This window comes from Balaenoptera borealis, assembly GCF_965194805.1.
Source record: "Balaenoptera borealis genome assembly, chromosome: 4".
Lineage (NCBI taxonomy): Eukaryota > Metazoa > Chordata > Mammalia > Artiodactyla > Balaenopteridae > Balaenoptera > Balaenoptera borealis.
Window position 1 is genome coordinate 107,638,529 of NC_138861.1, and position 12,019 is coordinate 107,650,547.

Consider the following 12,019-nt stretch of genomic DNA (forward strand, 5'->3'; position numbering starts at 1 on the left):
CCGCAGCTCTGACCTCTTCCTATTGTAAATCATCCAGCTTTCCTCACTAGCATAAGCTCCCTAAGGCAGAGGGATTCTGTTTTGTTCTCTGCTATATTCTCAGGACCTGGAAAAATTCCTGGCAGATAAGATTGTAAAATTTAGCTGAATGAATGAATGAACAACTACAAAAAATAGGACACGTCTCGAAGCACACACACTTCAGAACTGATTCTGAAGTTCTTCCCCTATTCAAACTGACTTGCTACCTAATTATTCTTTAAATAGAGGACCTCTTAAATGTCATAAATATTCTTTTTTTTTTTTATACGTGAGCTACAGGGTAGATCAATCGGATGAGAAAAATGTACTCTAGCCACTAGGGCGTTTCTTATAAGTTAAATTAAAGGAAGGAAGGACAAAAGGATATTTTGACTTTCTAGTGCAGAAGGGCAGTTAGTATGTCGTTTATAAAACTTCTTTTTTTTATTACAAAGGTAATAAGATGCAAACATTCAAATATTAAAAAAAAAATCATGACTTAGAAAGTTAAGTCCCTTGTAATGATACCCCCTCTTAAGATAACCACTGATAATAAACTGAGACACATCCTAGTGTTTTCAGCGTTTCCTCATTGAATATACTCCCCTTGGTTCCTGAGCTAGTTCAAATTGGATTTTTATCACTTATAATCATGAGTCCAAGCTAATACAAAGGAGAACCAAGTAACCGTGTCCCAAAGTTGAAGATAGCTGTTAATCAATTTTAATCTGTAATTATGAGAAAATAAGCCTACAGGGGTTAAGAATAGAGACCTCCCTCCTCCAACCTTAGGATGTTGACTATTTTTCCCCTATGAGGACTGTTTAAAATGGTTTTCCTTACCTGCTGGAGGTACTTGGCTACTATGGCCCTGTGGGTATCTATGTGGTCCTTGGTTTCAATTACATTTCTGTCTCGTAACCGTTTCTCATAGTCCTAAAATTAAAAGGAAGCCATACTTTTATGATTCTAAAATACCAGTACTCTCTCATGCCCTTTTTGAGATTAGAGAATTATTTATCACATGTGGTTTAAGTCACAAATTATGGTTCTAAATGTTCCTTCTGCTTCCTTCTGAACTTTTGGTTCAGAATTGATCTTTGATGCAGTATCCAGGATTTGGAGTTAGTTGATTGAACTGCCTTATAAGTAGAAGAGAAATCTGTAATTACAAGTTACAATGCTCATGCAGAAAGAAATAGAGATAGTAGAGTCACTGTAGTTCAAGATGCTAAGCTCACCCAAACAAGATGCTAAGCTCACCCAAACAATTAAGCAGGGCCAAAACCCCTGCTTAATTTTTGCCTTTTATATTTCAAGTAAAGCAATTACAGAAATAGTAAATAGTGTCTGGCTGCAGCTGACTTGGGTCACCTACTTGAAGGAGAGGAATGGCTGCCTTTGGCTTTGTCTTCTTAGGCCACTGCACTTTTCTCTTTTTTCTATCAATAAAATTCCATGGGGTCCCTAGGGAGCTGCCATGTTCCCTTTCACTCCTTCCCTGGTCACAGCTGAATGCCCAGGGTGGCCCCTAACCCAGCTGGGTGGCTCAAAAGTTGTCCCCAAGATTTTTAAACTCAGGACAAGAGTACACACCTCTCCCTCCTGGCTGAGGCTACTAGACGTGAACTTGGATGATATTGGTGACCAAGTGATCAAATAGAGAAATCTGTCTACAATGGGGGAAAATGAAGTCACCATACCAAGGGAAGCCCAAGCAGGATGGCGAAGGGGCCTGGCAATAGTTGGGTGTCTTTGAGACGCAGATGAACTCCTGTCATTCACATATTTTAGATGTTTAACTCTATTTTGTGATTTCATTATCTAATAAACTCCCTTTTGTTCATAAGCTAGTTCAAATTGGGTTTTTATCACTTATAATCACAAGTCCAAACTAATATAAAGAACCAAATAACCAAAAATATTCTCCCAGAATAATTTCTGCATGAAAAATCATACAGTCCTGGTATTAACTTCTAATGGCTCTCCCTTTACCTCATTAAACACAGACTTGGCTGGCTTTCACTGGCTTGCGCCATATACACAAGCCTATTACCTGTAACTCCTCAAAGGCTCCCTGCTCCCACGCCCGCCATGTTCCCTCCCCTGCCAAGCCTTTGTCCATCCTGCTGCCTGTCTAGGGTGCCCAGAACTGTTCCCCACTTCCTTCCTGGCCCCCCGCCCCAAGGCTGCTCAAATCCTACCCACCTATTTTCCCTGCGGTGCTTACCACCGTGCTTTGTGCTTAGTAAATACTTACTGGATTAAAATGGCATTGAATTCCTGACTAAGGCACAATCCTTTGCCACATTAACACTCAAGAGACTCTTCAACCCTACAACTCTAAGTTTTCCTAGTTTAGATGTCATTATACTGAGACAAAGATATTATTTAAACATTGGATTCAAGAAACATAACGGGAAGGTTATGTAAAGTACTACAAAAGAGGAACCAATATTGCTACTGAGAACATAGCAACAACAAAATACATACATAATAGTATACCAAATGGCACAGCAGATATTTTATTATTTTATTAATAATAAAATAAGGCAATTTCTCACCTGGAATACCTTTTCCATAATTTCTCGGTCATACATTGGAATTTGTTTATAATTTCGGAATTCTGGCACCTCTTGGCTTCTAAGACCAAGAAGCCTGAATCGTTTGGATCTGTTTAATTCCTCATCTGAAACAAAGTTAAATTCCTGTTGTAGCTGTTCCAGTCGAAAGAAATCAGGGATGTAGGATTCACCACTGGTAGCAACCTATAAAAACCAGGAAATACAAAACTCTAGATAACAGGCAGATTTCACCCAAAGAAACTTGGCACTGAGCTTTTGGGAATGACGTTTTAACAGTTTTAGACAGAGAGACTTGAAACATCCATCATTTCATTTAAAGAGAAAATACACTAAAATATAATGGTAATGAGACAGATGCTACTCTGCCTTTTATAGCTACTAATATTCATTTAGTAGCTATAAAAAGTATCATGAATCATTTTTCCAGAGAAATAAAAGTTAAAAGGTTCATTTTTGGTATGCACGCTCCTCTAACAGTTGTCACGAAAATATACAGACCGAAAAATATGAGATTTATATCAGTGTATTACCAAGTGCCTACTGCAAATAAGATTATTCATATACATAGTGTATATAAAGTGTATGTATTTTAAATGTATTTTAAAAATATCTAAATATTTTTACACTTTAACATTTTAAATATATTTTAAAATATTTTTAAAGTATAACTTTTGGACTTTATGCACAAATGTAGATAAAGGCCCTAGAGTCGGGCTGATCAGCTTCACTTGGCTCCACAGCCATGCTCTCCTGTCCCTGCACAGCACCTCATGGCCTTGGTCACTGAGAAAAGTGAACCAGAGATGGACCCAAGCACCAGCCTCCGATGCCCCTGTACCCTGGCACAGAAAGTGCGGCTTCAGCACCACTGAGAGACTAGCAGGTGTGGGCTGCGCTCTGCCCAGGTGTCTGCTTGCTCCTCTGCTGGGTGCTTTGCCAGATGCAACCTGCTCCTGGGCAGATCTCTGCTCCTCCTCAGGGAGCAGAGATCTGATGGAGCTTTGCGATGGGAAAGGTGATACTGCTGTGAAAATCCTGGTTCGTAAAAAAGAGGCCAGTCAGGAAGGCAAACTCTGTGTTTTGTCCTTCTATGGGAAGCAAATAGTTAAAAAGAAAAAAAAAAAAATGCAGGGGACATATGCACTGTATTATTGTCAATTTAAAGCTAGTCATTGAAACATATCAATAATTTGAAAGCTTTATATGGAATAGGCTACACTTCAGGTAATATGGCCTATTCTTTCTTTCTTTTTTTTTTTTAAGGTGGATATTTTCATTTTAATTAATAAAACAAAAATGAAACAATGAAGACATATACTGGGACTTTACTCATTCACCAATTATGCAAGAAATGTTTTGGTTAAATAAGATAATTTATTCTTTCTAATAGTTCTCTAAGTATCAACATGCACTAAGTATCATGTTGGAAGGAGATTTTATGAAGATAAAAGTCAGAATAAACCAAAGCTTGCTTTGGGACTTCTCTTAGAATCACTAGGGGAGAAATGAAAGTTTTCATCCTGGTTATAGTTACCCTACTGATGAACTCGAACTAAGAAACGTGACCACGGAATGTGTTGCTATGGCCACTTTCTGGATCATCTACTTGGTTATTAGGTTTCTGTGGGAATTATGAACTTGGGAGTAAAAGCAATTGTATTTGTCACCAAGAGAAATCATTTACTGACTAATGTTCCATTTTATTTACAAATTCACTGAAGGAAGAATTTTGAATGTTATGGTAGATACAAGCAATTTATATCAAAAACACTTCAGTGAAACCTAAAAGGTAATCTAATTAATCATCCAACAAGAAAACAAACAAAACCACCATTTCTGAAAATGCCCCATCAGCCCTTCAAGGTATGATGGAAAGACCACAGGGCCTGAAATCACATCAACTTGGAGCCGTGTCCTTACCATCTCTGGGATGTGGAGCAAGGAACCCTGAGTGTCTGGGTTCAGTGTCTCTCCACAGAAGGGGCAAATTGAAACTTTTCTTTAGGGGTTTTACAGAGGTTAGAGGTAAGAGTAACAACACCAGCAGCAGCTGACGTTGACTGCACACTGACCGTGTGCCCAGCTAGATGTTGATCCGCAGCAGCTCATTTCCTCCTGACAACACTGTGAGGGCATCACAGGGCTTAGGGGCATGAGTGCTTGCCTTCATCACACAGCCAGTAGGTACAGAGCTAAAATTTAAACCTGTCATTCAACCCAGGCTTCGTGCTCTCAAACACTATTGCGCAGGAGAATATATGGGAAAGAAAATGTGTGTCAAGGACCAGCCATTTCTGTTATTATCACACCAAGTGGAGAAGTGGTGTGTGTCCAGATCTCCTGCCACATTACCGAGATAAGCTGCATCAAAGGGGCATTGCTGGGGTCATTGGGGTCAAGCTTGGACTCTGCTGCCCACTTGGCCAACTTTTTCATGTCTGTCAGTCCTGATGTGCCAATGGATGAGATGGCATCTGCTCTCTTCAAAGCGCTGAAAATGAAAGTTGATTCCATGAGACCGACTTTATCACAGAGCAGTTTGCATCAAGACCACAAAATCCCAGGGACAGCACTGCTTAATAAGGAGGCTATTCCCTATGAGAGAAAATCTGATCATAAGGAAGGACTTTTGACATTTTTCTTTACTTGATGGTTACTATTAAATATTTTATAAGCATAATAAAGAAGTCTGAATGGTGGGAGAAAGTATTTTCAAAGCACACATCTAATAAGGGGTTAATATCCAAAAAATATAAGGAACTCATACAACTCAGTAGCAAGAAAACAAGTAATCTAATTAAAAATGGGCAAAGGATCTGAACTGACATTTTTCCAAAGAAGACGTACAAGTGGCCAACAGACACATGAAAAGATGCTCAACATCGCTAATCATCAGGGAAATGCAAATCAAAACTATAATGAAATATCACCTCACACCTGTCAGAATGGCTATAATCAAAAAGACAAGTGAAAACAAGTGTTGGCAAGGATATGAAAAAAAAGGTAGTGCCTTGTGCACTATTGGTGGGAATGTAAATTGGTGCAGCCACTATGAAAAACAGTATGGAGGCTCCTCAAGAAATTAAAAGTAGAACAACCATATAATCCAGCAATCCCACATCTGGGGATATATCCAAAGTAAACAAAATCAGTATCCCGAAGACATATCTGCACTCCCATGTTTATTGCAGCATTATTTACAATAACTAAGACATGGAAACCACCTAAGTGTCCATCAATGGATGAATGGATAAATAAAATATGATACATATGTATAATATATATATCATATATAGAATATTATTCAGCCGTAAAAGAAGGAAATCCTGTCATTTGAAACAACTGGATGGACCTTGAGGGCGTTATACTAAGTGAGATGATCTCACTTCTATGTGGAATCTAAAAAACACAAACTCATAGAAACAGAGAATAGATTGGTGGAGCCAGAGGTGACGGGGATGGAGAAATGGACGAAGGGACTCCAGAGTACAAACTTCCAGTTATAATATGAATAAGTTCTGGAAATCTAATGTACAGCATGGTGACTATAGTTAATAATACTCTATTGTATACTTGGAAATTGCTAAGATAGCAGATCTTAAAATTTCTCATCACAAGGAAAAAATTATAACTATGTGTGGTGATGGATGTGTTACCTAAACTTATTGTGATAATCATTTTGCAGTATGTACAAATACCGAGTCATTATGTTGTACATCTTAAACTTATACAGTGCTATATGTCAGTTATATATCAGTAAAACTGGGGGAGAAAAGAAGTATACATAGAAGGAATGCAACTGTGACCCTGCATTCCTGCAACTCTTCCCAGTGCGTTAAGTGTCCTGAGTCCCTGGATCCAGACTAGTGACAGGTGCCTCTGCATCTGATGCAGGATGCCCAGAAGGCCTCATCTCCCAGAGAACTGGGGACCACTTGCAGCTAAACTAAAAGAGAAAAAATAAACACTTATGCAACCAACTTAAGCACCAACTTTGGACATGACTCAGTTCCAAGGGGGCCAGTGTGGTCACCTTGGTTGAGTTGGGGCTTTATTTTATTTTATATTTTTTGAATTTTATTTTATTTATTTTTTTATACAGCAGGTCCTTATTAGTCATCCATTTTATACACATCAGTGTATACATGTCAATCCCAGTCTCCCAATTCATCACACCCCCATCCCCGCCCCCCGCCGCTTTCCCCCCTTGGTGTCCATACGTTTGTTCTCTACATCTGTGTCTCTATTTCTGCCCTGCCCGGTCATCTGTACCATTTTTCTAGGTTCCACATATATGCGATCATATACGATATTTGTTTTTGTCTTTCTGACTTACTTCACTCTGTATGACAGTCTCTAGATCCATCCATGTCTCTACAAATGACCCAATTTCGTTCCTTTTTATGGCTGAGTAATAGTCCATTGTATATATGTACCACATCTTCTTTATCCCTTCATCTGTCGATGGGCATTTAGGGTGCTTCCATGTCCTGGCTATTGTAAATAGTGCTGCAATGAACACTGGGGTGCATGTGTCTTTTTGAATTATGGTTTTCTCTGGGTATATGCCCAGTAGTGGGATTGCTGGGTCATATGGTAATTCTATTTTTAGTTTTTTAAGGAACCTCCATACTGTTCTCCATAGCGGCTGTATCAATTTACATTCCCACCAACAGTGCAAGAGGGTTCCCTTTTCTCCACACCCACTCCAGCATTTGTTGCTTGTAGATTTCCCGATGATGCCCATTCTAACTGGTGTGAGGTGATACCTCATTGTAGTTTTGATTTGGATTTCTCTAATAATTAGTGATGTTGAGCAGCTTTTCATGTGCTTCTTGGCCATCTGTATGTCTTCCTTGGAGAAATGTCTATTTAGGTCTTCTGCCCATTTTTGGATTGGGTTGTTGGTTTCTTTAATATTGAGCTGCATGAGCTGTTTATATATTTTGGAGATTAATCCTTTGTCCATTGATTTGTTTGCAAATATTTTCTCCCATTCTGAGGGTTGTCTTTTCTTCTTGTTTATGGTTTCCTTTGCTGTGCAAAAGCTTTTAAGTTTCATTAGGTCCCATTTGTTTATTTTTATTTCCATTACTCTAGGAGGTGGATCAAAAAAGATGTTGCTGTGATTTATGTCAAAGAGTGTTCTTCCTATGTTTTCCTCTAAGAGTTTTATAGGGTCCAGTCTTACATTTAGGTCTCTAATCCATTTTGAGTTTATTTTTGTGTATGGTGTTAGGGAGTGTTCTAATTTCATTCTTTTACATGTAGCTGTCCAGTTTTCCCAGCACCACTTATTGAAGAGACTGTCTTTTCTCCATTGTATATTCTTGCCACCTTTGTCATAGATTAGTTGACCATAGGTGCGTGGGTTTATCTCTGGGCTTTGTATCTTGTTCCATTGATCTATGTTTCTGTTTTTGTGCCAGTATCATATTGTCTTGATTACTGTAGCTTTGTAGTATAGTCTGAAGTCAGGGAGTCTGATTCCTCCAGCTCCGTTTTTTTCCCCTCAATACTGCTTTGGCTATTCAGGGTCTTTTGTGTCTCCATACCAATTTTAAGATTTTTTGTTCTAGTTCTGTAAAAAATGCCATTGGTAATTTGATAGGGATTGCATTGAATCTGTAGATTACTTTGGGTAGTATAGTCATTTTCACAATATTCGTTCTTCCAATCCAAGAACATGGTATATCTCTCCATCTGTTGGTATCATCTTTAATTTCTTTCATCAGTGTCTTATAGTTTTCTGCATACAGGTCTTTTGTCTCCCTAGGTAGGTTTATTCCTAGGTATTTTATTCTTTTTGTTGCAATGGTAAATGGGAGTGTTTCCTTAATTTCTCTTTCAGATTTTTCATCAATAGTTTATAGGAATGCAAGAGACTTCTGTGCATTAATTTTGTATCCTGCAACTTCACCAAATTCATTGATTAGCTCTAGTAGTTTTCTGGTGGCATCTTTAGGATTCTCTATGTATAGTATCATGTCAACTGCAAACAGTGACAGTTTTACTTCTTCTTTTCCAGTTGGTATTCCTTTTATTTCTTTTTCTTCTCTGATATCCATGGCTAGGACTTCCAAAACTGTGTTGAATAATAGTGGTGAGAGTGGACATCCTTATCTTGTTCCTGATCTCAGAGGAAATGCTTTCAGTTTTTCACCATTAAGAATGATGTTTGCTGTGGGTTTGTCATATATGGTCTTTATTATGTTGAGGTAGGTTCCCTCTATGAGTTGGGACTTTATTAACAGGGCCGCATCTCTCATCACTCACACTGTTTTACCTCCTCTCCTGAGGAGCTGGAGCTTTCATCCCCAGGAAATTTCTCCAGCATAAAACTCAATGAGACCAATGCAAAAGGCTTATATTCAAAGGCATAAACAAGCCTCCACTGGAAATGCTGCCAGGGTCCTGGCTGAGAAAGGCCTTGTTGTTTTTATCGCATGGATACAAGCATTTGCACTGAATGGAGAGGGTGTAAAGGGAACAAAACCAGCCCCAGTCTGTTTTTCCACACGTTGAAAATGACAGTCTTTGACTTGGGAAGTGTCTTCTTGGTGATCAAGATAAGTCCTTTTATTTTATGGAGGCAATTGAGACAACAGTGGTAAGATGATCCACTCAAGACACATCTATTGGGGAAGGACAGAAGCAAGACACAGTCCAGGCTGCCTGGACAGGCATCAACCACAAAGAGAGAGGGCCCGTCCATCTGGAGTGAACTGGTGAGGCCCAGAGTCCCTTTCTGCTGTTCTGAGTAGAAACCTAGCGCTAGCAATCAAGGAAGGGGACTGAGAATAGGGACTTTCACATAACCAGAAGGTTCTACACCAATCATCATTCACAATGAACCTTTACTTAGGGCCAAATATTGATATATACAGGTATGTGCTATGCACTTTCCCCATCTGTGAAATTGGGAAAAGAATACTTCACAGAGTTAATTGGTGAAGATTAAATAAGGTAAAGTGCTTTACTGATAAAAAAAAAAAAGACCCTGAAAATACTGGCACATAACAATAAAAGGAAAGAATGTGATATTGCAAGCTTTTTTCCCACTGGATATTGTTCATGCCAATTCTGACATTGCCCATCAGCTTATTCTAGCCATACATTACCTTCTAAATCCAATATTCTGCTGTGACAATGGAGGAATTAAAGGAATCCCATTTTCTCCAATGGCCCATGCCACACTGTTGGACACTTTCCCTGAGGTCATTAGAATCAGTTGATTACTACCATCAGCTTCAAATGAGAAGGGTACTCCTGGGGAAACAGCAGATTAAATAGGATGTTGTTTAGAAAGAGGGAGTGAGCCCAGTACTAGTAAGAAAGCAGAAAGTAGACAAATGGAACAGAGTGGGTGGGAGTGGTGGGGATGGAACACATAATTCAAATCAACATCACTGAACTTCTTCAGGGAATGATGCTCACCATCAGCCACTTGGCTCTATCTCTTGACAGCAGAGTGTAGGCATTATAATGAACGATGCACTCTGGAATGGGACCAACTGCATGTATATTCTGGTTCTGCCACTTAACAGCTGTGTGGACAAATTACTTAACTTCTCTGAACCTTGGTTTCATTGTGTATAAAATAAGGAACATAATAGTACCCCCTTTTATGGATTACTGTGAAGACATTCATTTATTCATTCATTCAGTAGATACTTCTTTGAGCTCCTACTTCATGCTGGCACTATTCTGGTCACAAAGATAGCAGTAAAGAAACAAAACTGATAGGAATCCCTGTTCTCATGGAGTTTACATTCAAGTAGGAGACACAGGTTATAAGCAAGATAAGTAAGAGACATGGGCAGTATGTAAAAGAGTGATAAATGCAAAAGAGAAACAAATTAGGGAAGGTGTATAGCAAATGTATGTTTGGAGGAGGCAGGGGTTGAACTTTCAGACGGGGTGGCCAGGGAGGGCTCCATGAGAAGTCACTTTTGAATAAGGGCCTGAAGAAAGCACAAGTGAGGCATGTAGGTATCTTGAGAAAGAGCCTTTTTGGCAGAAGGAACAAAGGCAAAGGCCCTAAGGTCAGAGTGTGCCTGGGGTGAGGAACAGCATGTTAAGTGAGGTAAAACTTGCAAAGACTCAGACATGCCTGGCAAACACTGACCACGCCACAGATGCTATTGCTCAGCTATTGTAGCGACGGTAAAGCCTCACTGATTTGGCCCTCACTGATTGGACATTAGTGATAAAAAAAGTCTCGGGGCAGGGCATTTAATCAAGTAAAGTAAGTAAAGACTTTCAAGCATGAAATATAGCAACTTCATGCTTTGGGGAGTTCCAGTTAATATTATTAACACAAAAACTCTACCACTGTTAACCCTGTAACAGCATCTTTGTGTTTTTCAAAGATCTTTCCTTCATACTGAACACTCCATCTTGGATCTTCAAAATAACCCTATATGACATTAAGGGTGTTATTATTAGATCCATTTTATGAATGAGGAAGATGATATTCAAAGAGGTTACATGATTACTAGGATCACACACCTTGTCAGTAGCAGAGCTGCAACTAAAAGCTTAAGCCTCCAGACTTTTAGACTGGTGATCAGTTTTGAGACTCAAAGAATTCTTGAAGATAAAGTTCCAGATATGCTCTCATAATAAAAAATCACCAGGCACGTGAGGAAACAGAATCAGAATCAGACTAATAAGCAGATAGGTGTTGGAATGATCAGATACAGAATATTGAAAAATATTTTAATGTGTTTTAAAGAATAAATGAATGAATTAATGAATAAAAGAAATGATTGACAGTGTCAGAAAAGGACAAAAAGTTGTCAGCACTGATTGTAAAAAACTAAATAGAGGGGGCTTCCCTGGTGGCACAGTGGTTGAGAATCTGCCTGCCAATGCAGGGGACACGGGTTCGAGCCCTGGTCTGGGAAGATCCCACATGCTGCGGAGCAACTAGACCCGTGAGCCACAACTACTGAGCCTGCGTGTCTGGAGCCTGTGCTCTGCAACAAGAGAGGCCGCGATAGTGAGAGGCCCGTGCACCGCGATGAAGAGTGGCCCCCGCTTGCCGCAACTAGAGAAAGCCTTCGCACAGAAACAAAGACCCAACACAACCAAAAAAAAAAAAAAAAAAATATATATATATATATAAATAAATAAATAAATAAATTTAAGCAGGTAAATGACAGGATCTTTAAAAAAAAAAAAACTAAATAGAATTTCTAGAGGTGAAGAATACAATCATTGAAATGAAAAATGCAGTGATGAGTTTCAATGACTGGACACAGCCAAAAAGTGAATTCATGATTTGGAAGACTGACTTAAAGAAATTGCACAGAATATAAAAGTGAAAAAAAGAGATGTCAAGTATATTAAAGAGAGGTTAAAAAACATGGTGGACAGAGTGAGATGGTCCATCATATATTTAATCAGAA

At 39.0% G+C, this 12,019-nt stretch overlaps 2 protein-coding genes across 6 annotated transcripts in view; both read right to left on the reverse strand.

Moving 5' to 3' along the window:
- Positions 1-12,019, reverse strand: part of BST1 (bone marrow stromal cell antigen 1) — a 249,487-nt gene that overhangs the window by 180,624 nt on the left and 56,844 nt on the right.
- The window catches only part of CC2D2A (coiled-coil and C2 domain containing 2A), a 183,485-nt gene that overhangs the window by 38,048 nt on the left and 133,418 nt on the right, over positions 1-12,019 (reverse strand). For all 5 annotated transcript variants that reach the window (XM_082389471.1, XM_082389468.1, XM_082389467.1 and 2 more), the window contains 4 exons: positions 9,728-9,875; positions 4,959-5,097; positions 2,586-2,789; positions 865-957 (listed from right to left, as the gene is read on the reverse strand). In XM_082389471.1, coding sequence (XP_082245597.1) covers positions 865-957; positions 2,586-2,789; positions 4,959-5,097; positions 9,728-9,875 — 584 coding nt within the window. The remainder of the gene's footprint in view (positions 1-864; positions 958-2,585; positions 2,790-4,958; positions 5,098-9,727; positions 9,876-12,019) is intronic.